Source organism: Dasypus novemcinctus, chromosome 25 (assembly GCF_030445035.2).
Source record: "Dasypus novemcinctus isolate mDasNov1 chromosome 25, mDasNov1.1.hap2, whole genome shotgun sequence".
Taxonomy (NCBI): Eukaryota; Metazoa; Chordata; class Mammalia; order Cingulata; family Dasypodidae; genus Dasypus; species Dasypus novemcinctus.
This window is the reverse complement of record NC_080697.1, coordinates 27,828,979-27,856,645: the sequence shown is the minus strand read 5'-3', so window position 1 is coordinate 27,856,645 and position 27,667 is coordinate 27,828,979. Positions and strand designations below refer to the sequence as shown.

The 27,667-nt window shown below is 37.9% G+C and overlaps 1 protein-coding gene across 8 annotated transcripts in view; it reads right to left on the bottom strand.

Annotated features, from left to right (window-relative positions):
• Window positions 1-11,653: 11,653 nt before the first annotated feature.
• The window catches only part of ENTPD4 (ectonucleoside triphosphate diphosphohydrolase 4), a 30,199-nt gene continuing 14,185 nt past the window's right edge, over window positions 11,654-27,667 (bottom strand). For 5 of the 8 annotated variants that reach the window (XM_058287854.1, XM_058287856.1, XM_058287858.2 and 2 more), the window contains 8 exons: window positions 27,458-27,561; window positions 25,838-25,897; window positions 25,401-25,555; window positions 23,470-23,636; window positions 16,883-17,207; window positions 15,104-15,189; window positions 14,154-14,315; window positions 11,654-13,016 (listed from right to left, as the gene is read on the bottom strand). In XM_058287854.1, coding sequence (XP_058143837.1) covers window positions 12,788-13,016; window positions 14,154-14,315; window positions 15,104-15,189; window positions 16,883-17,207; window positions 23,470-23,636; window positions 25,401-25,555; window positions 25,838-25,897; window positions 27,458-27,561 — 1,288 coding nt within the window. In that variant the 3' untranslated portion in view covers window positions 11,654-12,787. The remainder of the gene's footprint in view (window positions 13,017-14,153; window positions 14,316-15,103; window positions 15,190-16,882; window positions 17,208-23,469; window positions 23,637-25,400; window positions 25,556-25,837; window positions 25,898-27,457; window positions 27,562-27,667) is intronic. The other 3 variants (XM_058287855.2, XM_058287859.1, XM_058287857.2) reach the window with 1 other exon arrangement.

The window sequence follows — 27,667 nt, the reverse complement described above, 5'->3', positions numbered from 1 at the left end:
CAAGCCACTAGGTGGCAGTTTATCTTTCTGTAGCAGTACAGCAGGCTGACCTCCAGCCCCTAGATGTTGCACTTGGGCCCTGGGTCGTGCTCTAAAAGGAAACTATCCAGATATGACGACTGAGGCTGCATCCTGGGCCTTATATCCAAGAAAAATAGATTAGAAAATTTAATTCTGGATTGGGGAAGAATGAATATAACAACGATCTTACTTGTACAACTGTTTATGCCAAAAGCCATAAAGAGCTTTCCTCACACACATTAGCTTATTTGCACTTCTCCAACCTCTCTGTGAGGGAGATATGACAGGAATTTTTATTCTCATTATATGTGAGAATGCTGAAGTCCAGTAAAATGGCTTATTGAAGGCCACACTTAAAATGAGCTAGGGCTCAAACCAAGCCTTCTGACTGAACCAAGCCAGGGCTTTCTGAACAGAAAGCTTCTTTCACTAAAAACTTGCTACAGGGAAGTGGACTTAGCCCAGTGGATAGGGCATCCGCCTACCACATGGGAGGTCCGCAGTTCGAACCCCAGGCCTCCTTGACCCGTGTGGAGCTGTCCCATGTGCAGTGCTGATGCGCACAAGGAGTGCCGTGACACGCAGGGCTGTCCCCCACATAGGGGAGTCCCACGTGCAAGGAGTGTGCCCCATAAGGAGAGCCGCCCAGCATGAAAGAAAGTGCAGCCTGCCCAAGAATGGTGCCACACACACGGAGAACTGACACGGCAAGATGACGCAACAAAAAGAAACACAGATTCCCAGTGCTGTTGATAAGGATAGAAGTGGTCACAGAAGAACACACAGTGAATGGACACAGAGAGCAGACAATTGGGCGGGCGGGGGGAGAGGGAAGGGGAGAGAAATAAATAAAAAATAAATCTTGAAAAAAAACTTGCTACAAATGATGCGTTATGCTAGGTTGTAGGGACACAGGAATAAAGATAACATGTGGTCCCTGATCTTGAAGAGATTATATTCTGGGAATGGGGCAGAGGATGAGGGTGGTGTTAGGCACATCAACAGATGCTGATAATGATAAATACTATGAAAAGATGCCATGGAGCAGAAAGAAAAGTCTGAGCATAGTTAAGGAAGTCTTCCCACAAACAGGTAACACTTGAGCTAAATAGTGAAGTCTGAGTATCTTTATGTGTGGACCATACAAGAAAAACATTCTAGCCAGAGGTAATAGCAAAAGTAAAGGTCCTATAACATGAAAATGCATAGCTCATTCAGGAAGCTAAGTAATTTGGCACAGCTGAACAAAGTTGAGGGAGGATGTGGTTTGGGAGGCAGGTAGGGGACAAGACCACAAAGGGCCAGTGTAAGGTGTTTGGATTTGTCCTGAAGTCCCAGTAGGGACTTAAGTCTTTTACAAAACTCACTCTGGTGGCAGATTAGAAGGAGCTGAAATGGACAGTGTTTGAGAGACGAGTAAGGAAGCTAATGAAACAACGCAGGTGAAAGATAAAACAGATATTAATTTAGTGAAGGAGACAAAGAGATAGGCTTGAGAGAGATTTAGGTGGTAGATCCAATACCAAATAGCAACTGATTAGATGAAGAGCAAGGGGTAATAAAAGAGAAATTATTTAGAATGACTGCCAGGTTTCTGGATGGACTTACCAACTGGCATATAGAGAAAGGAGGTATGGGGGATGAGGAGTTCAAATTTGGATATGATTTTCAGGATCCTATGGGACATCTAGGTGACACCTGGTAGAAAATAGAAATAAAGGTCTAGAACACTGAAGAGGAATATGTAAGGAAATGAAAGGCAAGGGATGCTGTTTTAGATGAAGTTGGGCCAAGCATATTGTAGTGGTCTCGTGTAAGATTATACAAACTACTGCCTGTCAGCCAAATGTGGCCCACCATTTTATTTTTTTTGGAACATACCATACCCATTTATTTACATATTGTCTATGGCTCATTTTGTACTACAAGAACAGCTAAGAACTTGCAGGTAGAAACCATATAGCCCAAAAGAAGAAAGATCTCATCAATAACCTAATTCACACTTGGAGAAACTAGAAAACTAAGAGCAAACTAAATACAAAGTGAGCATATAAGGAAAGAAATAATAAGGATTAAAGTGGAGATAAATGAAATAAAGAACAGAAAAACAATAGAATCAATGCAAACAAAAGTTGGTTCTTTGAAAAGATTAATCATCAAAAACCTTCCAACAAGAAAAGTCCAGAACCAGATGGCTTCACTCATGAATTTTACCAAACTTCAAAGAAGAATTAGTACCCACTTTCTCAAACTACAAACTATAAACTTCAACTTCAAAAAACTGAAGAGAGGGAACTATTCCTAACTCATTCTATGAAGCCAGTGTCACCCTAATACCAAAGCCAGAAAAAGATATCACAAGAAAAGAAGATTACAGACCCAAATCCTTTATGTGTATAGATGTAAAAATCCTCAACAAAATACTAGGAAACCAAATTTAAAAGCACACTGAGCCAGTCCCGCAGCAGCTGAAAAGGACTCTCTTGTAGTCCAGGGCAAGATCCTGAGATGGCCTACTATGAGGAGGTACATGTGTCCATCTTCAAAGAGTTCAACAGGCCATGGAGCAACACAGTGACAAGACAATTTTCACCTACTTTACAGGTTCTAAGGATGCTGGAGGGAAAAACTGGTGCCTGGACGGTGAGCAGGCTGAACCAGTCGTATGAGAGAGCAAGATGATGCAACAAAAAGAAATGCAGTTTCTCAGAGCTGCTGGATAATGCAAGTGGATGCAGAAGAACACACAGCAAATGGACACAGAGAGCAGACAATGGAAGGGGGAAGAGGAGAGAAATAAATAAAAATAAAAAATAAAAAATAAATCTAGGAATAAATTTAACCAAGGATGGAAAGGACTTGTACATGGAAAACTATAAAACATTACTGAAAGAAATGAAGGGAGACTTAAATAAATGGAGACAATTTCTGTGCTCATGGGTTGGAAGGCTTAATATCTTTATAATGTCAATACTACTCAAAGCGATCTACAGATTCAATGCAATCCCAATCAAAATTCGAACAGCCTTTTTGCAGAAATGGAAAAGCCAATCATCAAATTCATATGGAAAGGCAAAAGTCCCCAAATAGGAAAACCATCTTGAAAGAGAAAAGTAAGAGGACTCAACACTTTTCAATTTCAAAACTTACTTTGTAGCTACAGTGATCAAAACATCATGGTACTGGCACAAGGACAGACATATAGGCCAGTGGAATCAAATAGAGAGTTCAGAAATAAATCCTCACATGAAGGTGAACTGATTTTTTTTTTTTAAGATTTACTTTATTTTTATTTATTTATCCCTTCCCTCTCCCAGATGGTTCTCTCATCTGTTTGCTCATTGTTTGCATGCCTTCTCCAGGAACTGAACACGGGACCTCCCACATGAGAGGGGAGTGCCAACGGCCTGAGCCACATCCACTCCCCATGGGCTGCAGCATCTGCTGGCTTGTGGCACCAACTCATTGCGGCATGAGGTGGCATCTAGCTCGGCTCTTTTTACTTATTTATTTTTTTGTCTTTATTCATTTTTTTAATATTACATTCAAAAAACATGAGGTCTACACATACCCCCCACCCCCACCCCCACCTCCTACTACTACCCCCACAGCAACACTCTCCTCCATCATCCTGAGACATCCACTGCACCTGGTGAATACATCTCTGAGCATCACTGCACCCCATGGTCAATGGTCCACACCATAGCCCACACTCTCCCACGTTCCATTCAGTGGGCCATGGGAGGACACACAATGTCTGGCAACCGTCCCTGCAGCACCACCCAGGACAACTCCAAGTCCCGAAAACGCCTCCACTTCTCATCTCTTTCTCCCATTCCCCGCACCCAGCAGCCACCATGGCCACTTTCTCCACATCAATGCCACATTTTTTTTGATTACTAATCACAATAGTTCATGAATAGAATATTCAGTAAGTCCACTCAAATCCATATTCTATTCCTCCATCCTGTGGACCTTGGATTGGTTGTGTCCATTCCACATCTATATCAAGAGGGGGCTTAGATTCCACATGGATGCTGGATGCAATCCTCCTGCTTTCAGTTGTATGCACTCTTGGCTCCATGGTGTGGTGGTTGACATTCTTCAACTCCATGTTAGCTGAGTGGGGTAAGTCCAATAAACCAGAGTGTAGGAGCTGAAGTCTGTTGAGGCTCAGGGCCTGGCTATCATATGGTCAGTCCAGAGATTCAGATCCCCTGGGTATATATTAAACCCCAGCACCAACTGCAATTCTGGTAAAGTAACAGGAAAGGCTTGTGAAAAGAGATCACATCTGAATGCAGCTCCATCACACAGAAACACCAACTCAAAAGAAGGGCCAACTGATATGGCACTGAACTCCATCTGTAGCTTGGCTCTTTTTAGGAGGCACTGGGACCTGAACCCAGGACCTCACATGTGGTAGGTACATGCCCAACTGGTTGAGCTACATCCACATCCCTCAATTGATTTTTGACAAGGGTGCCAAGTACCCCCAATGGGTACTTGAATAGTTTCTTTAACAAATGGTGCTAGGAAACCTGGATAGCCACATGCAAGATAATAAAGTTGGACTCTTACCTCACAGCATATGAAAAAATTAACTCAAAATGAATTAAATATAAGGCCTAAAATAAGAGCTAAACTCTTATAAGAAAACTCTTAGAAGAAAATGTAGGGAAATATTTTCAGTACCATGTATTAGGCAATGGATCTTTAACTTTACACCAAGAACATGAGCAATAAAAGAAAAAATAGATATACTGTAGTTCATCAAATTTAAAAAGCTTTTTGGCATCAAAGGACATTATCGAGAAAGTGAAAAAACAACCAACTGAATCAGAGAAAATATTTGGAAACCACATATCTGATATGGGTTTAATATCCAGAATATATACAGAACCCCTACAACTCAACAACAAAGCAGCCCAATTTAAAAATGGGCAAAAGAGTTGAATAAATATTTCTGTAAAGAAGATATACAAATGGCCAGTGCCTCTCTATTTTAATTTGCACTTCTCTGGCTCCCTTAGTTATCTCTTCTTGTTAATGATTTGGGCTTCCTCTTCTATGAATTACCTATTAATATCCATAGTCCATTTTTCTTTTGGGTTTCCCTTTCTTGCTGATTTGCAAGAAACCTTGAATAATATATATTAACCCCTTTTCAATTTATCATTGACGATACCGTCTCAGCCTGCCATCTGTTGGCTTTGACAAGGATGTCTGTTGAGTAGAAACCCTTACTTTCAAATGTAATAGAAAATTTGAAGCAATGATTAGAATAAGATAAACATACCGGAGTTATTTTCTCTAAGCTGGGCTTCAGAAAATAAAAGTCTTTCTTTGTCTCTGCTTATCACCACCTAGTTCTGGGACTTCTTTTTCCTCTTTTTCAATCCTCAGCAGGTTAAGAAAAAAAAGGAAACCACTTGAAGTAAATTTTGTTTTCTTAAGTTTTTCTAAATAGTTTTAAAATGCAACAATCCCTTAACAAACTTTATGGTATAAAGGAAAAACTGGACAGATGACTGAAAGTGAGAGGCCTGAAAGTCCATTTCACTCATCACACTGTACGTGGTTTTGACATTTTTAAAGCTGTAAAAAATCTCTGCAATCTAGAAAGAATAGAGAAAATAGAGAATAAAAGATTTTCTTAAAGACTTAACAAACTCTGGAAATCTTAAGAGGTAAACTAGGAAACCAGATTTGCACTAGATTTTTTTAATTTTTGGTTTTTTGTTTGTTTGTTTCTCTCCCCTTCTCCTCCCCCACCCCAGTTGTCTGCTCTCTGTGTCCATTCGCTGTGTGTTCTTCTGCGACAGCTTCTATCCTTATCAGCGGCACTGGGAATCTGTGCTTCTTTTTGTTGCGTCATCTTGTTGTGTCAGCTCTCCGTGTGTGCGGCGCCGTTCTTGGGCAGGCTGCACTTTCTTTCGCGCTGGGCGGCTCTCCTTATGGGGCGCACTCCTTGTACATGGGACTCCCCTACGTGGGGTACACCCCTGTGTGGCACAGCACTCCTTGCGTGCATCAGCGCAGTGCATGCGCCAGCTCCACACGGGTCAAGGAGGCCCGGGGTTTGAACCGTGGACTTCCCATGTGGTAGACGGACGCCCTAACCACTGGGCCAAGTCTGTTTCCCTGCACTAGATTTTGATTGCACTACAAATATGTATGGAATATTTATTATATGCTCCAAGGTGCCTTATTGGGTAGGTATAGATCTACTGAAACTAAACACAGGGCCCACTGTGACCCATGTTCAAGGAGGTTCAGGGATGAAACAGGTACATTGATGGATAACAGGATCATGGGAAGGTGGAAATAAATTTTAAAAATATAATTAGCCATTATGAATGGCCAGGAACTTGCAGAAAACACTCTTGTTCTGCTCGTGACCAGAATAAAGGGCTTTACAAGGTAGAACCAATTAAGCATTTAGGTGCCTCAGTCTTTTTGAATCTAAAATCTAGGTAAAGCTTGTGCCAGGTGGAGAAGATGAACTCTTAGGAGAAAGTGGTAGGTCCTTTCCAAAATTGCCTAATTCAAACTGTCATAAAGGCAAAAAAGGGTGAAAGGTGGTATTAAATCTACCAACTATAAACCTGAGAGGAACAGCAATAGTAGCCAGTATGAGTACTTTCTAGAAATAATACAATGAAAGAGTAAGTCTCACACTGGGAGTTAGGCACTCCTTTGTCTTTTCATGACCTTGCCCTTTCTGTCAAACTGGTGACTCACTGAAATCCCAATCCCCAACGAAACAACACAAAGTGCCTGAGATATTTATCTGATGATTGAACAAGCGAGAAAAAAATCTCCTTTTCCTCTAGTTGGTTTATGCATTTAAACAAGGAGCCTGTCTTCTGTGCCCATGACCCTTACGCTTTAATATTCTTCTCAGGGCAGGAATCCTTCTTAAGGCCTGGCTTTCTCGTTTGGGTCTTTTACACACAAGAGTCAGGCTATTGACAGAAATGTTTAAGTGGCCATGAAGTCTGGAGCCAAGGTGCAATTCACCTGCCAAACTGGATGGAGGGTGAAGGGCAAAGATCTAAGGCCAAAGTGCTTCGCTTCCCCTGCGACAGGCCTCAGTTAACCCTAATGGATTCATTAATAGAAGGAGGCAAACTGCATGGGGGTGGGGAGAACTAACCTTGTTAAAACATTGAAAACATCAACAGAAAAACTCCCCTTTTGTTAGGAGGAGGTGGGCTAACAGCCTGGGGCCATCAGGGCTGGCTCGGATGGGGCTGGGTAAGGCCCTTAAAGGGAGAGTGTTTCTTCTGTTACTGAGGCTCCAGGCCAGTGGACAGATCTGCCAAGGTGTGCTTTGGGATTAGAACAGCACTCCTTTGTTTTCTGTTGACTGACCCGACCCGCGGGACAGTCGAACCAGGACCTGAAAGAGGGACTGGGAATTGGAGGGACAAGAGACGAGAAGAATGGAGACAAGACAGGATTCTGATCAAGTCTCGTTTATTGAGGGTTGAACATCAGACTTTATACTGAGGGTAGAATACGTGGCAGGGTATGATTGGCGTGCAAGGCAGGTTTCCATAAAAGGCGATGAAAAGTCGCTAGGCTGCTTGTCATAGGTTGTACATCTTCCGCCGATTGTGGCCCTGGAGTAGTACTACGCAGGCGCGACGCTTTTTGCCCGGGAGATTATAGTGGAAGAAGAACAAGGAAGAGGAAGAAGAGAGGGACGGTCGCCATGTTGACAGGCATGGTCTCTCCGTTAATAAGGCGGGCGGTTTGCCTCGCGCACGCTCGCTGAAATCCCCTGTGGTCCATTACCATGGCTCCCCACAGTTGACCTTGCCAGGAGAAGACAGCCAGACTCCGACAGAGGTCTCCCTCCCAGACCACTATGAGCACCACAAATCCTACTGCACAAACCGGTAGCATTTGAGGATCTTTAAAAAAAGACCCACATTGTACATCCCAAATTTATGAGACACATTGAAATAGATTTTAAAATAACCAAAAAATAGAACCACTGCCTTTCAGATCTGTTAACATGATTAGCTGTTAGAAATAGGCACTTCTCTTCAGTGGAATAAAAATTTAGACATTTTACAGACGGCTTACACACTTTTATGTTTTACCTTTAAGCATTAAGACCTATATTTATTTTACACCTCAAAAATTACTTAAGCAAGTTCTAGTTTCACATCATTATTTTCTTCCTGCTGTCAATGGCTTGAACACTGCATTTTTGTGCCTACTTGCTCTCTGCCTTACCTCCGCTCCTTTTCATGTGTTATTTCTTAGGCTGAAACTCTTCCCTTTGCATCTCTATCACCTATTCTCAGGTTATGGCTCAGGCCCACTTTCCTCCTTCAGGAAAACCTCTATTTACATGTTCTTGAATGGTTGAAAAGAAACCTCTGTTATAATTCTCTAGCACTTATTATTAATATTGATAATGAGACTCATCATTCATTGGAAATAAGCCAAAGGCTTAAGCTCAGATACACTTGCAAAATGGTGAAATACAAATTCAGCATTTGCTTTTACTATGTATATGAGTAAAAACATAAAAGGTGGTTTTCTTTTTCCTATCTATATTTAATATAGTACTATATTAAACAGGTACTTTAAAATGATAACCCTATAAGGAGCTGTCTTAAGGCATTTTGCTTAATGTTACACTTTGGTCACTTTTTCTCCTGGTGGAACATTTGCAGTGTATGCTGGAGTGTGTGGCTTCTGTGCGGCAGGGTGCGTAGATTCCTCTCTCCACAACCCAAAGAGTGCACCATAGCTACATCAAACACCATGGATGCACATGGGACGCGTAGTGGTCAGACAGAAATTTGTTTTACTGAATTTTGATTCACACTCAACAAACCATTCTAACCAGTAATAAGATTCAAACACCAGAGGAAAATTTATTTAAATCACAAGAAAGCAATGTACCCTATGAACAATCTTATAATTTTCATTTTATTGTCTCAACACTCATCCATATACGAGATGGCAACACAAGGATGTGGAAATATAGAAAGTTACATGACACTACAACAGTATCCCAAGATAGTTATTCTTACTTTGGAAAACATTACTTAAAAAAAAAATTAAAGATGTTCCCTTAGTTTGTTTTTTTTAATAATTTCTAATTCTAAAATATAATTTTAGTAACAGAACAAAGAATTGTCCTTGCTTGGTCACATTATTCATTACTGAAAGGGAAATCAATATCACACGAGACAAAACACTGAAATAACTAACTACAAAATTCACTTAAAGGTAGTTTTGCTACATTGCACAGTACCACATAAAATTCTAAAGCTGAGGTAAGAGCTTGGAAAATACATTGCCTTTTTAGTTTCTTGCTAAATGATTCATGCTCCTTATAACAAAAACTATTTTTTGTAGGCCTGAGTTTAAAATTTAGACATTTGTTAATGGAGAGGGTGCCAATCCAAGTGCACAAGTGTGGACAATGGTGAGAGGTCAGTCCCCTGGGAGCCTGCAGGTACTACCAGCAGCCTCTTCAGGATGACCCCAAGTTGGCAAGCGCTGCCTCAGCAGCAGTGTGAGGGAGAATGTATGCAAAAAGCACTGATAGAGATCAATGTGTCCATACCTTCAGGAGGTCTGAAAAGGAGAAACACACATATGGCTATAAAACATAAGCATTTACGTAGGAGTATTTCTATCAAAATTTAACACAAAACTTTTGTTTTTTTGACAAGGCATTTAGCATGTTCCAGATCTGATTTTTTTTTTTTCTTTCTATTACAAGTGTACAGGGTTTACCCCCTTTTTTGGAGGGTTCTTAACTGTCATTAATCCTCCTCCTCCTGAATTAAGCTCCTCCCTTATCTGCCTCTCACCCCAGCCCTGCACTATTTGGAACAAAAGCCTGTCTTCTCTTCTTTGGTCTAGTGGTATAGAATGGTGAGAAATTACATGAGATCTTCACTGGAACACAATTTGTTGTGGCTGCAGATATTTCAACATAACATTATGGTCCCTCCTAAAGAGCATTTTGCGGGGGGCGGGGGGGATGGGGGGTGTTGGCATGTTTCTTGTTTTGTTGGAAAACTGGTCTTGAAAATAATCTAGAAAAAAGATAAGTGAAATTCCAAAGCATAAATAAAAATTAAGATTGAAGTTTGATCACTTCTCTTGGTCATCTTTTTAGGCCTATGCATGACAACTGCCTTCCTGAATTAGAAATATGATAATCTGTATAATTATAACCTTTCTTGAATAGGATTGTTCTCACAGAGGTCAGCAAACTTTTTCTACAAAGGGCCAGATAGTAAATATTTTAGTCTTTCCAAGACACATACAGTCTCTGCTGCATAATTTTTTTTCTTACAAACCTTTAAAAATGTAGAATAGTCTTATGTTTAAAAAACAAACAAAACAAACATAACAAAAACCCAGGCCATAAGCCAGATTTGGCCTACTGGCAATAGTTTGCCAAACCCTGCTCCAGAGAATTTTGTCTGGGAAACACGGACACTTACCTGTACCAAGCATAAGGTTGTTCGGGTCTTGGAACCCTAGTTTGGGGATTTGTTTAGGAGAGTGAAGGCTGCAGGGAGCCTTACACTAGGCTTAAAGAAGACCTCCTCTGTGTTTGTCTCTACTCTGCCCCTGAAAATTACAGAGCTGGACCAAATTGACATCCTTTGTTTAAAAGGTGTAGGAAGTTTTGAGGCTTAATTAAATCTACCTATGCTGGCTTGTCCTCTTTTTGATTTTAAAGGCAAAATTACAGAGTTGAGGCATTTAAAATTTTTCATTCTACAGGGTAGGGATTTACCACCCAAATGGCTGATGGTAGAAAAGCTAAAGTGTTAACCAATAATACTACCCACAACCTACAGGGGCAAACCCTACTAAGAATTCAAGGAGAAGCATGCCAGCTCACTCCATTTCTGGAGTTATCTATGACCCAGCTCGTATATGGCTGGATCTTGATAAGGAGGAGTGTTTGCAAGGGACCAAGGATTTAAACAGCTGGACACAGAGAGCAGACAACTGGGGGGAAGGGGAGAGAAATAAATAAAAAAACTGAAAAAAATTAAATAAAAATAATCTTTAAATAGCTGGAGACCAGTAAATCAGAAGATGGTTTCTAAGCCCAAGAGGACATATATTTCCATGCTTTCTGGAACAAGACTCTATACATTAAATGTTGTAACACCATTCAGTTCCTCCAACCTTCACGATGTCTGAGATGCAATCATTCTGCCAATATTTTTTCATTGCTAAAATATTCATTTTGAAGAGAATAACATAATTTGCATGTTTCATAAGTTTGCAACATTTACGTCAATAGTATATATTATGTCATGTTATTAAGCAAATAAGATAAATCCCAACATTTTTTTTCCCCTGAGTTAAGGGTTTTGGACTGAATTCTTTCTCTAGTTAATGATTTTTTTTAAAAAGCTGCTGATGGGTTTCAGAATACACATTTGTTACCACTGACATGAATTTATTCTGGAATTTAAAAAGTAACACACACACACACGAACAAAAAGAACTTCACCTTAAAACTAAATGAGAATTCCTAAAGCCTCTAAACTAAAATAATATGTGAAAAACAACCATCATCACATGTCAATCCAGTTGTCTTTAGGTTTTTGATTAAAACGTCAAATTTGTTTTCTTCAAATTGTGAGTTTATTTCTTATATTCAATTCAGATCCCTTAGTCTGGATTTAACAGTGGCATTATCAACACAGCCTCAACTACAGCAGTAATACCATTTTTCAAGCTATGTGTGGGTTTACAGAATAAAAATGCTGAGACTACTTTTAATTAAGGGGGGAAATACCAACTTGAAATTGGATGAAACTGGCGCACAAACAAGCAAAAACATACTCTCAAGAATTACTGAAGTGCCTGTAAATGGGTCCCAGATCTAGTTTTATTAACACTGAACATTTATGAATTTTCTAATTCATTAAAAAATAAAAGGTTCTAAAGCTGATGAAATGTGGAATAAAGAAAGGAAATCTGTAGTCACAAGAAGATAATGTAATTGGGGATTATTTTAAATAAAATGCAATGAGACAGTAAGGTCTAAAGAGTATGTTTTTAAAAGAGCACTGCATTCCCTCCTCCTGTTTCGTTAGCATTTTTTCACATGCACATACACAAAGCTCTAGTCAATATTTCACTTCTTTTACAGGTCTCTTTATGATCAGTTTTAAAAATGGTTACCTCCTGGGACTTACGGCTATCTATTTTGGATATAAATGGTTTTGAAGTTTTAAATCTCCCATGAAAACACATACAGAGGCAGACTTGAACAATAAATAAATTCTTTTTTAAACATTACCCTCTTTTAGGATAGAATTTTCAAAATGAAGAAAAAGAAGATTATAATTACAGTCAATATGGTTTTTTTGGTTCCATTAAAGTATCACTCCTACATCCTATCTCTACTGGTAGAAAGTGTCTTTTCCATTTTCCTCCAATATCAAAGTGCATTTGATTAAAAGCTAACAGACCTTAAAGAAAAAAACAAAACCTGAGAATTTGGGGCAGACAGCCTATGCAGCAAAAATGAAGTGAATTTCCCTTTTCTCTACTCTTCAATTTAAAGCTGTATCCAAAATGGCTAAATGCAATAATTTTAGGACAGCAGGGCTTAAAACCAATGGATTTTGGTTTTGTTTTAAGGAACCAAAAGGGAAAGGAAAAATATATGATAATAAAGAGGAGGAACCCTGAGGCAAAAATGGCTTTTCCTTTAGAAAGTCTTCCTGGAGCTCTCCAGCCCCTGGGTTCATAAGGTGCCAGCAATCTTCTGGGCTGGAAGCCCTTCCTCCATCCAGAGTGTGGCGGCCAGGCCTGGCCGGAGTGTTCGTTGATGAATGTGCCGGAGCCGCAGCAGGTAGAGAAGGATGGACAGCAGGACCACCAGGAAGCAGCCAGAGAACAGGTAGTGATTGTAGACAAAGGAAAAGCCCCGCCAGTGAGTGTGGCTGGCCCGGAAAATCTCCTGCTGGATATCTCTGTCCACATAGAAACAAAAAACAAACAAAAGAGATACAAGAAAACAGATCGGAGAACAAATCAGACAAGGAGTGTGCTGTTAGAACAGTGCACAGGACCCAGATTAGAGGACCTGGTTTAGGACTCCACTCTGCAGACAAGGCTGTAACTTTAGTTTCTGTGTCTCAGTTTCCTTTCCCTAACCTTGAAAATGTAGGATAACATGGCTTCTAAATGTAGGGTAGTTTTAAGTATTACACGAGACAACGTGAAAGTGTACCCAAGAGTCTGTAGCTGTTAGCATCATTTTCATTTGGGTAACAAAACCAGAGAAATTTTAGAACTGTGAGTAAGGTTTTCACCAATGCACTGAAGCTAGTGTGAAATCAAACCACATATTTGTGATCAGTAATATCCACTGCTCACAATCTTTGCAACTAACCAAGCTTAAAGTATTGCTGGGAGATGTCCAATTAAATGGGGGGAAAATGAAAGTGAGTATCTCATTTGCCAGTTAACTAGGGCTCTTAACATAGGGTCAAGAGATGTTAAGCTGGGTCTGTGAATGTAAACGAGGAAAAATTTACATCTTTATTTTCACCAATCTGACTGAAATTTAGTATTTCCTTCAACCATGGAGGTAGGCAACAAACCACCGTGGTATTATTAGCAGGACCTGTGGCTTTGTTCTAGTGAATCACAGGTATCTGATGTCACTTCAGTGTTGCAGAGGTCTCAAAATATCATTGGCACTCATCACTACATTGAAATTATAGAAATTACTAGCTTTGCTGTCAGACACTGTTAATGTGTTAACAAAGAAGCACATATATTACTACATTACAAATATATTTCCTGTAATATTTTAAATAAATGCATTTCAATATAATGGTTTCTCCTATAATCCTATGCAGCTAGATTATGCATTTAAAAAGAGTATTCTGAGGAGAGGTCCAAGGCCATAAAGGTTTAAAAAAACCCACAACAACCCCTTTGCAAGGGGTTAATAATAAAACAGCACAGCGACATGAAAGTGCTGTGTATTATGGGATCTCCAGGCCACAGGAGGCTGACCTATGTGGAATACTGTCTCCATGACACATGATAGCCACAGAAGAGCCTCTTCTGGATTCTTGTTACCAAGTTCACAGTCATACCTTAAGGGTAAAAAGCGGGTCCTGTACAGGATTGCTCCTAGGGTCCACTGAACTTCCTTGTCATAAACTTGCAAGGCAGTCTTTAAATTTTTATAATTGACAGGAAATGAAAAGCCCCTATGAAACACCTCAAACATCCAGGCAGATTTGAAGCACTGATACCTACAAATACAAGGCACAAGCATAAATCAGAATGATTCCCTTGCTGTAAAGAGATGGTCTTTCACGCTCTAACCATCATTGAAGCAAAAGCTTCATCGGGCCAGCTCTCTCATCAGCCAAGCCAATTTTATGTATTTCAAGTTGATTTACTGAGCTTATGCCACTTGCCCTATACCATGAAACAGTTCAACTGTCAAAATCAATTAGCTCATGAAACTCAGTCTCTGTATAATTTAATACACTCCACAACAAGTTTCTCCTTATTATGCATTTCTTCATTTACTTACTGAATAAATACTGAGCAAGTTCCAACCTCTGTGACCTGAGTTTCTTGATTTATAAAATGATTTATAAGGTCATTTTCCACTCTAGTATTCTAAGACTATATATTTATTAGAGGCTTAAACAGCATATGAGAAATGCCATTAGAGTGGCATAATTTGTGCTAGAGAAATTCAAAGAGAGAGGATGGCTGGTTGAGTAGACACAGAAGACTTGAAGTGTCAGCACCTGACCTGACTTTGAAGTCTGGGGACAACTTTAACAAGCAAAGGTATGAACAGGGGAATTTCAGGTAGAAGGAAGAACAAAACTGAGTAAGGCAAGATAGCATCTGTTTGCAAACAAGTATTTGTCCAGTTTGAAAGGATCCCCAGGGTATATGAAAAGGAGTAGAGATTAACAAGGATAAAAAGGCAGATTAGGGTCTGGGTGAGGCAAGTCAACAAGTCCAATACTGAACCAATGCTTTAAAAACACCCTGGCTTGACCAATCACCCACTACTTACTTTAGCCGATGGAGGTCAGCGTGAGAGGCATAGAGTCGTCGGTCAAAGCGTTCTTGTAAGATCGACCACTTTGTTCCACAATAATCCTGAAAAAAATTTTACCCAAAATAAAACATGAGTAAAGGTTTATTCAAACTAGTTTTAGTTTTTAAAATCTTTTACCAAATTCATATTCATGACAAGCATATCCTTCCAATTAGGAAACACAAGCTTAAAGTATATGTGTGTGCAATGAATGCAAGATACACAAACACTCAGTAAATACTTACTGATGAACAAATACAATAGTTGTTCTCTGTCTTAAAATTATGCCACATCTATTGTTAAAAAGAACTTCACTGCCCACAACCAACCTCTCTGTGATTACATGTTACAGGCACAAAATTTTGGGAAAGTGAAGCAAATGTTTTAGTTAGTTCAAATTGAGAATTTCAGCCTGTGCCAGACACAACACAAGGTACTGGGAATACAAAGATGATCACAAAAGGCTTTGTCCGTAAGAGACATGAAAGAGGTACCACCTTTTATTGAAGTTACTTATCTGTAATATTAATAGCTAACATTTCTTAAGCCTGTGCCAGAACCCGTGTTAAATGCTTTTTCTGAACTCAGTACTTAAAACAATTTCTCGATATAGTACAATTAAAACCCCTACTTAAAGGATGAAGACCTTGAGGCCCAGAGAGGTGATGAAATTTGCCTGGAGTATGCAGTAGGGAGCACAAGGGAAAAGCCCGGGGCCTGGGGTGAGAGGGAGAGGACAGAGGCACTTCAGGCAGAAGAACCATCATGACAAGGACCAAATGAGAATAGCCTGGAGCATGGAAGGTAGCAGTTGTTTGATGTGATTGAAGTATAAGTGTTAGGGGGCAGAAGAGGCTACAGAGGTGGGTATGACATGCTAAGGCATTTGAAATTTATTCCAGATAGGGGAGATCCATCAGGAGGCTCCTGCAAGACTACAGGTGGCAGACAAAAGGCCTGGACCAGGAAAATGACAGTGGAAAGAAAGTAGGAATGGGTTTGAGAAGTATTTATGGAATAAAATATGATGCTTAATGAATGATTATATGAGGGTATACAGGGAGGGAGGACTGAGTGATATGAAGAAATCTAACTTCTGGGATTCAGGGAGGAGGCAAGTTGGTGATGCCATTAATCAAGATAGGTCAGCAGGAAAGGAAACAGAATGGGGAGGAAATGGTAGATTTTATTTGAGTTGTGAAATCTAACAAGCACCTGGACAGAGATGAGGATTGGAGCCTCTTTGTGAGAGGCAGCAGGAAACAAGGAGCATGAAGGAAACCATCCAAGAACCTGAAGGTCAGAGAGCCAAGGGTGGAACTCTGGGTCAAAGGATCTGAAGAGGGGAAACCCCGGAAAGAAACTGAGAAGAGAATTTAAGAAAGGCAGGGGAGAACCAAGGACTAGGCGTCTTCTGGCTGCTAAGGGAATAGGAAGCCTGGAAGGAGTATTGTCAGATGTAGCAGAAAAGAGACAAGAGAAAAGATTATAATTTGGAGGTCAATGATGACCAGAGTAGGTAACAGTGTAGCGGGCGGAAGTCGGCTTACAGTGCCCTTCTGCCTTCTGCTATGACTATTTCCCTATCACAACCAAAAGGAACAGGATTTCCAACACACTGCACTTAAACCTTCCATACTCCATCTTTCTCTTCTCTTGACACAGGCCTCCAAATGTGAAGAGAGGACATAAACTGTCATTGTTCACAGCAGTCTCTCAAAAGCATGCAGGAAGTGATGGTTTTTCGAAGGTTACCTTTGCAGCTTTAGTAAATTTAGCAGCATTGTAGTCTCCCCCCATTCGTAATACATCCTCAGTGCAATAGTAGAATTCAGAAAAGCCATAGAATTCACTGTTCTGGAAGTGAATTGGGGGCTGGTAGACACCATTTAGGGAAGTCTGTGTCTCATTTGTTCTATTCATGAAAGGTTGGATAGTCTCTCGACACAGGTCAAAGTCTCCTGTTCCCCGCAGGTACATGGTCTGTCCATTTTGTTGGATTTCATCTTTAATGTCTAGGGGTAAGCAGGGGTCCAGGTATGGAGTATCAGGAGTCAAACCAGTCTGTTTATCCAGGAGTCTACGGGACAAAAAGAAACTTTATAATAGAACCTAGAGAAATTTGTATTTTAGAGAAGAAGCCATAGGTCAATGTTTCTCAAAATATGCTCTGTGTAACATGAGTCTGGAAGTTAGGAAATTCATACTTGATTCCCTCTTGGAGATTCATGATACCCATCAATACACAGCATACTCTTTAACAGAGTCCAGTTAAAACAACTCATCAGCTTACCAAATGCTTCCCATTCCTTTGTAACACACACTGACGCTCACAGCATGAATGCTCACAGTCAGCTCCTCTCTAGGCCATTCACTATAGCTGAATGCATACCAAATGTGTTGTTTGTAAACTCATTTTGTCACTGTGCTTATTTTAATTATGTATAAACAGATGAATTGTGATTGTGAAAAGAAGGTAATTGGTTCTGTGAAAACTAGGTTGGGTGCTTTAGAAAAATATGATAAAGGAAAGTTACCAGAAAACAGTTGTCAAATTAGAGGTGGTAGATTACACACTTTGGATGGAATAGCCAGAAACACCAACTATGTGCACTGGGGAGCATACAGAGATCGTGAGGTGAGGAATTTTCTTGTTGAAATAATTTCTTTTATTATTCTTATTGAATTAATGAAAATGCTCTAATAATGACTAAAGTGATGAATGTACCACTATGTGACTATACATAATACCACTGATTGCACACTTTGAAAAAAAATTAGACATGGGCAAGATTTTTTTAAAAAAGCAAAACTGGTAAAAATTAGAAGGATTTGATATTAGATTGCTTTACAAATGTTTTTAAGTTTCTAGTATTCTTTAAAGAAACCTTAAAGTATTTTAAAGAAACTTTAGTATTCTTTAAACAAGCAGACATTGAGAGAAGTGCATACAATGCATGTAGGAGAAATAATGGAAAACTCCAATCAGTGAAAGTATCCTAAGAAGAGACTTTAGTTTGGAGCAAAACATAGGCAAATTTGTGTATAACTATAGGTCAGAATAAAAATGTTTAAGATTGAGTCTATTTGTATGATTCTGTTTTAGTTCTTCAGTTGTATTTTGGTAAATTAATCAAATATTGGTCCCAACTGCAGCAGAAAACAGAGTTTCTATTGTACTACAGGCTCTGAGGAGTACTATAAAAAGAAATCTTAACTTCATTTAATATGTGTTTCACAAGTGAAATGCACTGGGCTTACTACTTCCCAACTAAATTTCTGGGTGTTAAGATCTGTTGCCATTATATGAATTCACAAATAAGCAAATGAGAAACAGAGAAGAGCTTATGGAAACTAAAATTATGTTGGTGTTTGATACCATAAAATCACATGGACCAAAAAGGTGTTTAACTATTAGATGAGTACCTGAGTTCAACTTTCAGTCATAGACAGTAATGCAGGTTTTACTTTCCATTCAGTTGAAAAGTTGGGTATTCCTAACATCAGGCAACTGAAAAGCACTTAAATGTAATAAATTAAAGTCTCTGCCATTAAAAATATTAAATTAATTTCTCAAAATATCAACTGCCACTACATCCATTTCAAGGCTCAAGACATATAAGAAAAATTATAAGTAACATTCACAATTCATATAAAAGTCCAAGTCAAGTCAAATGTATACCTCATACAACTATCTTTAGACACTTACATCTAAATTAAGAAGTACCATTAAAATTGTTTATTATATCAAAGTTCTTGAAATTAAAACCAATTTTACTAAAAATTAGGGTTCCAGAAGAAAGTATTCAGTGATTCTGCAAAAAACGTGGTTCAGATGTCATTTATAAAATATTTCTATCTTAAGACTATTATAAATACATATATACCACAATGAGCATGCTATGTAACAATCTTTTTACAAAATGATGGGACGACCAATCTCTTAACACTATCCAATTAACTTCTGAAGTAGATACAGGAAAAGTAATCCTACGTAGATATAAGAATTTCTGGTAAATGTGGTAGTGACTAGTTCTTACTTGACCTTTTTAAAATTTAGGGCTTCATACATTTGTTATGATTGATCAAAAGGCATGCTACTATTCATCTCTATAAATTATTTTTTTCCTCTCAAAATTATTCTATCAAAACAAACAAGCTGTAAATACTTACATTAAAAAAGAAGAAAAGATCTCAAATCAGTAACCTAACCTTATCTCTGGAAGAAACAGAAAAAGAAGAGCAAACTAAACCCAATGTGAGTAGAATGAAGGAAATAATAAGGATTAGAGTGGAGACAAATGAAATAAAGAAGAGAAAAACGAGAGAATCAAAGGAACCAAAAACTGTTTCTTTGAAAATTTCAATAAAATTGACCATCTTTTAGCTAGACTGACAAAGAAAAAAGACAGAGAACTCAAATAACAAAAATCAGAAATGAAAGGGAGGACATTACTACATACCTTACAGAAACAAAAACGAGTAAAGAGGATACTATGAACAACTGTACACCAACAAATTAGATAACCTAGATGAAAGGGACAAATTCTAAGAAACACACAAATGACTTAAACAGAGTAAAGAAGAAATAGAAGATCTCAATAAACTAATAACAAGAGACTGAATCAGTAATTAAAAACCTCCCAAAAAAGAAAAGCCCAGGACCAGATGACTTCACTGGTGAGTTTTACCAAATATTCAAGAAGAATTAACACTAATCCTTCCCACTCCAAAAAAACTGAAGAGAAGAGAATACTTCCTCATTCTATGAGGCCAGCATTACCCTAAAAAAAAGCCAGAAAGACACCATAAGAAGAAAAAATTACATACCAATAGCCTTTATGAATATAACTGCAAAAATCCTCAACAAAATATTAGTAAACCAAATCCAACAGTGTATTAAGAGGATCATACATCATAATCAAATGGGATTCAAATCAGAAATGCAGTGGTAGTTCAACATAAGAAAAATCAGGTAATGTAATATAATACAGTAGTAGAATGAAGTAAAAAAAGTCACATGATCATCTTAATTGATGCTGAAAAAAGCACTGGGAAACATGTACCGCTCCTTGCTAAAAACACTCAGAAAACTAGGAATAGACAGGAACTTCCTCAATCTGATGAAAAGCATGTATGAAAAACCCAAAGATAACATACTCAGTGAATGAAAGCTTTCCCCCTAAGATCAGGAACAAGACAAGGATGCCAGCTCTTACTACTGCTATTCAACAATGTACTAGCAGTTCTAGTCCAAGTAATTAGACAAGAAAAAGAAAGACATCCAAATTAGATAGGGGGAAGTAAAACTATCCTTATTTACAGATGACATGATCCTACATATAGAAAATCCTGAAGAATCTCCAAGAAAGCCACTAAAGTTAGTAAATGAATTCAGCAAAGTGGCAGGTACAAGAGCAACACACAAAATCAGTGGTGTTTCTATATGCCAGTAATGAACCATGCAAAAAGAAAACCCCAAAAATAATTCCATTTACAATTCTTACTGTATACTTAGGAATATATATAACCAAGGATATAAAGGATTCGTATACAGAAAACTACAAAAAATGCTGAAAGAAATTAAAGAAGGCCTAAATAAATAGGACGAGATCCCATGTTCATGGATTGGGAGACTTAACAATGTTAAGATATCAATACTATCCAAAGCAATTTACAGATTCAGCACAATCCCAATTAAAATTCCAACAGCCTTATTGTAGAAATGGAAAAGCCAATCATCAAATTCATATGGAGGAGAACAGATGTGGCTCAACCCATTGAGAACCTGTGAGGTCCTGGGTTCATTCCCTGGCCCCTGGTACCTAAAAAAAATAAAAAATAAAAAAATTCATATGGAGGGGCAAAGGGCCCTGACTAGCCAAACCATCTTGGAAAAGAAGAATGATGGAGGACTCATACTTCCTGGTTTCAAAACTTATTACAAAGCTACAGTAATCCAAACAGAGTGATACTGGAACGAGGACAGATATATAGACTAAAGGAATCAAACTGAGAGTTCAGAAATAAACCTTCATATGTATTGGCCAACTGATTGTTGACATGGGTGCAAAGTCCACTTAAATGGGGAAAGAAAAGTATCTTAAACAAATGATGCTGGGAAAACTGGATATACACATGCAAGATAATGAAGCTGAACCCCTACCTCACATCATATACAAAAATTAACTCAAAATGTACCAAAGACCTAAATGTAAGAACTAAAACTGTAACACTCTTAGAAGAAATCACTGGGGAAAACCTTCACGATTTTGTATTAGGCAATGGATTTTTAGACTTTATACAAAAAGCAAAAGCAACAAAAGAAAAAATAGGTAAGTTGTACTTTATGAAAATTAAACGCTTTTGTGCATCGAAGGGCATTATCAAGAAAGTGGAAAGACAACCCACAGAACAGAAGAAAATATTTGGAAGCCATACATCCAATAAGAGTTTAATGTCCAAAATATATGAAGAATTCCTACAAATGAATAAAAATGGACAGAGGACTTGAAATAGGCATATTGCCTAAGAAGTTTCACAAATGGCCAAGAAGCACATGAAAAGATGTTCTATATCATTAGACATTAGGGAAATGCAAGTCAAAACCACAATGAGATACCACCTTACACCCAGTAGAATGGCTATTATTTAAAAAACAGAAAGTACCATGTGTTGACAAGGATATGGAAAATAGTAGCCCTCTACCACGTTGGTAGAAATGTATAGTAGTGCAGTCACTGTGTAAAACAGTTTGGTGGCTCCTCAAAAAGTTAAAGAATTACCATATGATTCGGCAATTCCACTTCTCAGTATATACCCCAAAGAAGTGAAAGCAGGGACTTAAACAGTTATTTGTGCACCAATTTCATAGTAGCCTTATTTGCACAGCCAAAAAATAGAATGTCCATCAAAATAATGTGGTATATACATACAATGGGACACTATTCAGCCATAAAAAGGAATGAAATTCTGATACATCCCAATATGGATGAACCTTGAAGACATCATTTTAAGTGAAATAAACCAGACACAACAGACATAAAAGGACAAATACTGTTTGATTTCACTTATAAGAAATGCAGAAAATATGCAAATATATAGAGACAGAAAGCAGATTACAGGTTACCAGCAGCAGTAGCAGGTGCAGGAATGAATGGGGGGGTGTAATGTTTAATGGGTACAATTCCTGTTTGGGTTAACACAAAAATTTTGGTAATGGATGGTGATAATAGCACAACTTTGTGAATATAATTACTACTACTGAATTGGATACTTACTCATTAAAATGATTAATTTTATGTTGTACGCATTACAATAAAAATCTAAAACAGGCTCTTTCCGCCTAGAGGAGCCCACACCAAATCTTGGTGTGTATTTTCGCCCTTCTCTCCCATTTCTCAGCAATAAATTATTTTTAATGGTCTAATTTTTAAAATCTAAAACAAAAAACCAACAAAACACAGAAATTAATACAATATTTTACTCCAGATATCAGATTTTTCTATTTACCTAAATAGCCTTTCTATTCCTATGAACTAATTTAAAATAAATAATTGCCATATTCTTAAACTCACAAAATAAATTTAAGCCTGACTGGGCTCCCATCTACCATATGGGAGGACCTGGGTTCACTTTCCAGGGCCTCCTTGTGAAGGTTAGCTGGCCTGCATCTGCTGAAAGTGGATGGCCCATGCCTGGGGAGAGCTGACAGCTCGCACCTGTGGAGAGCTGGTGCAGCAAGATTATGCAACAAAGGGAGACAAGCAGACACAGAAGAATGTGCAGTGAATGGATACAGAGAGCAGACAGGGAGTAAGCAGCAAGGGGGGATAAATAAATAAATGTTAAAAAAAAAAAAAAGCAATGATAGGAAGTGTATGTGGCTCAAGCAATTCAGCTCCCCACTACCACAGGGGAGATCCCACGTTCTGTTCCCAGTGCCTCCTAAAGAAGACGAGCACGACAGTGAGCTAACACAATGGGCAGGCATGGCAAGCTGATGCAAAAACATGACACAACAAGAGACACAAGGAAAACATAATGAAAAACACAACAAAGCAGGGAGTGGAGGTGGTGCAAGCGATTAGGTGCCTCCCTCCCAGTTGGAGGTCCTGGGTTTGGTTACCTGTGCCTCCTAAAAAGAAAACCAGCACCCAACAGAGCAAGTGGAAACAATGAGGGGGTGGGGAGAAATAAATAAATTAAATAAATCTTAAAAAAAAAAAAGCTAACAGTGCTAATATACTTTTGTCAATTTGAGTTCTCCATATTTGCTTGTATTATGTTTTATGAGTGGTCTAGGTTTGAAAATGACTGCTGAGTAGTGGAAAGAGCTTTACCTGTTCTTTTGAACTGTGCTGGCAAATATTCTGTCTTCATATCTCTGTCGAGCAGCATTGCCACCAAACCCAAGAAATGTGGCCACATAGACTCTGTATACATGCTCAGTTTGGTGAACATCACATCCCAAGTTAAATTCGGCTAACAAATTTTTAGCTACTTCCTCCTGCAGACATAGAGATGACAAATTTTTAATATTTAAGTAATAAAAAACAACTACCTCCTAAAAAATGCAATCCTTTAAAAAGGATCTAAAAATATTCTCATCTGAGAGAGGCAAAAAATCTGCTTTTGCTTTCCCCAAATTCCTTCTAAGCATCCTTCACAATTCGACAATTCTGTCTCAAGAAATTTCAGATGCTTCGCACATTTGTGATATTATTAGGATTCTTTATAAAAGAAAGCTTAGCAATATAGTTCATACCCTCATACCTAGTAAATCTGTTTATGGAACTCTATTCTTTGGAAATAATCCTAAACATAGGAAAGTTTCTATACACAAAGGTACCCACTACAGTTCTATGATAGAACAAGCTGGGTACCATTCAGATATATAACATCAAGGAAGGGTTTAGTAATTATGGCATATCAGTAGTTTATGGTACTTAAAGAGTATTACAAAAACTATATAATAAAAGAAAATATGTAATTTTAAATAAAGGACATGAAACTATAAACAGTATGACTATAACAATGGCATTTTAAAAAAACTATAAATCTAAAAAGAAAAAGTGAACAGAAAATACCAAAATGCTAATAATGATTTTTTTTTTTTGCTTTTTTCCTGAATGATGAGTCCATGGAAAATTTTTAATCTTGATTTTTCAATATTTTCCAAGCTTTCTTTATACACATTTTATTTTACATTGAGGGAAAAAAAATAAAAACATGGTTTTTAAAAAAATACTATGACTGCTTCTAGGGGCATGTCTGGAATACAAAGTAGAAAAGACAAATTGTAATAATTGAATATTCACAAAGCATTTTTCCAAGAAGCTCAAACATTTATAGACCACATTAAAAAAATATATTAGCTGACATTTACTGAGACATACTAGGTGCCTATAATAGGTGCATTATGCCATTTAATCCTTAAATATGCTGTTGGTGCTTTTACAGATAAAGAAACCAGTTCAGAGAAGTTAAGGCACTCCATAAGGTCACATAACTAGTAAGGAACAGGCTGTTGATGAAACCTAGGCATGTCCACGTCTACAGCCTTCACTTTTAACCACACACTATGCTGCATCCCTCCCTTCTGGTGGAAAATGTAGGAAACCAGGCTTTGGTATTAATTTACAGTTATGTAGAAACAGAATAATAAAGACATGTAAAAATTCAGCAACACAACTGGAAACCCAAAGGCTGGCTTCATTCTGGTGTTCCCTATACAAGGCCATCTAGCCTACTGAGAAATTTATAGGCAGTGACTGACAGACAGCACTAAAGGGTAATGGAGAAAAGATAGAGTAAACCGTAAGTTCAGAAATATGGACATACTGGACACAAACCTGCAGCCTTTCCTGAAAAGTTCAAAAGCTGTCTGAGCCATGAAGAAAAAAAAAAGCTTTTTCCCCCAATTACAACCTAAGAAATCTGATGCTAGTATTTAAACAAATCCTGTGAGAAAGAAAGCCATTGAGTGAAAATAAAAGAAAAACAAAAACTCAAGTGTATAACTGACATATATACCAAAAAGAACTCTTAAGGAAGTTCAGAAAACAAACCAGGTGATTTCAATGAACAAATACACTCGTCTTAGCAGAGTTTGCCTTGTTTTCCTCCTGTCTCCTTTCTCCTGGGTTGAGAAGGTGGTGCCTCAGCAAACACACTAAAGATGTTTTCAGACTCAGAAAACAAAACAAAAATGGATGGAGACATGTTAAATGAAAACCAAAGCAAACAGAAGGAAATTTGTACAGATAATAACCTGCTGTGAGGAGGCAAAGCTTACAGTTTTGGGGACTTCATATGCTATCTGAGTTGACACGCCTCCCATGTCGAGAATACCCGCTGTTCTTTTACGGGTAATGGCTTCGCTGCTTTCACTACCAGGAACGTTAACTTCCACAACTGCCTCATCATCTGGAAAGAACAAAAAACATTCATCGAAACAGAACAAATCCAGAGAACTTTGTCTTTTCAAGCTAGTCATCTTGTTTTCGTGGTAAATTTCAAGCATATTTAGGCAAACCCAGCCTACTCTTCTCAACTAAAATGCAGTATAATTGTGTTAAACAGCAGCTTCTCTGATTACTCCTACATGCTTTGCTGTGCCACAAAATTTAACTCCTTTTTTATTCTTTGAATTAAACAGAAAAACTATAATTTTCAGTTACATTCATTACTTGGAAACATGATACTTACCATCTTCAATATGCTCAAATCGTCCAAGGACAAAATTAATGCCAATCCAAGCATACACACCTATATACATTTCACGGAGTAAAGATAAGAAGAAATAAAGTTTTAAAACGTCTTGTGTAACTCTTACGAATGCAGTCAATGCAAACATTTCATTTACTTCATTCCCTGATTAACTGTGAAAACATCATATGAAGTAACACATTTCTATTATTTACATTTTCCTAATAGTTTTCCAAGAACTTTCAGCTTTAATACTTAGTTTTATATATATTTATGTATGTTGAAAATACAATTCGCCAAGGTGCTAGTATTCCTTTGAAGTTTTTGGGTTCTTTCAAAATAATGGAGTTTTTCTTTTTATGATATTTAACCAATCAACTCCAAGGTTTTAAAAACTCAAGTCATCTTTTATTTTCCCTCCTGTTTTACCCCTCACATTCATTCAGTTGCCAAGTCTGACTGATCCTACCTTTACATTTCCTATACCCAACCTCTACCCATCTTCACTGTCACCTTTATTTAAGCTGTTACAGAGAGAGGACCATTTAATCAATCTACCCTACTCTTCCTCTCCAGCCCATTCTGCACTCTGCTGCTGGACTGATTTATAGAATGAAGTCCAAATTCCTTAGCTTGATAATTCAAGATCTTCATGATCTGACCATAACCTACCTGTCCAACATTTAACATTACCACTACTTCTTGAAAGGGCCATAATCCATTCAAACTAAAAAAAAAGGTTTTTTTGTTCCTCCACCCAGAATGCATCTTCTTTACTTACGTTTCTTACTCAAATCATTTCTTCTGCCTGGTATTTACATTCTATGCCTTCCTTAGAGTCCTACCTTTACCATGTTCTAGTATTTTCTATTTATAACTTCCCTTGAGGCACAGCTCAGATGTGATGTTCTCCATGATGCTCTCACTGGAAGAAAAACTTTTCCCTCTTTTGAGTTCCCATGATACTTATCTTATTCAAGACACCTAAAACTCCCTCATATAGCCATTAAGTGTATACCTCACACGTGTGTAAGCAGCTCAATGGCAATAGCTGAATTTCATCCAATTTTCTTTTTTCTACAGTGCCTTTCACATAGGAGGTATTTGCAGAAATGATTTTTAAAATAAATGCTCTTTGAACTTCATTTCTAGGAAGCTATTCCCAATAATTTCACTGATTTGTCATTTCACTCTCAAGTAAGATCATTTCTTTGAAAATAGAACAAATATGTTCTCAGTGTTTCCAAGTCAAGAATTTTCCCTTCCTACTAAATAAATCAGTAGAAGGATCCAGGAGATCAATAATTATAATTCCAGAAAATAGAAAAGGTTTGTATTCCTTGCTAAGTTATATAATTTAGCAAGGATTACAAACCTTTTCTATCAAATGGAGTACAAAAGATGTTCCTTAATTGTAGAAAAGACAAATTAAGTTATTTTTTAAGTGGCTCCATTTTTGGGTAATAAAGACCATTCATGGAAGAAACTTAATTGGTCATTTAAAAAGTTTAATATTTCAAGGCTACAGTTTCCCAAATTTTAAGATATTAAGAGTATTTTAAAAGTAGTTCACTGGGAAGACAGCTTCCCAAATTTTAAGTTACAGACCAACATACCAACCTTCTTGCTTCCCTGAAATTACTTCTGCATGAGAGTCAGAAAAGAGAAAGTCAAAGTGCACAGGGATATCTGTCAGAAGGTCTTCCAGGATGGCTTTCTGCTGGCTATAAGGCAAACCAAACATTTACCTATCAAAATATTACAACCTGAATTTTTCTGTTTTGAAAAGGAAACAAAACAAACAAAACAAAATTCTTGCTCAGGGATTTC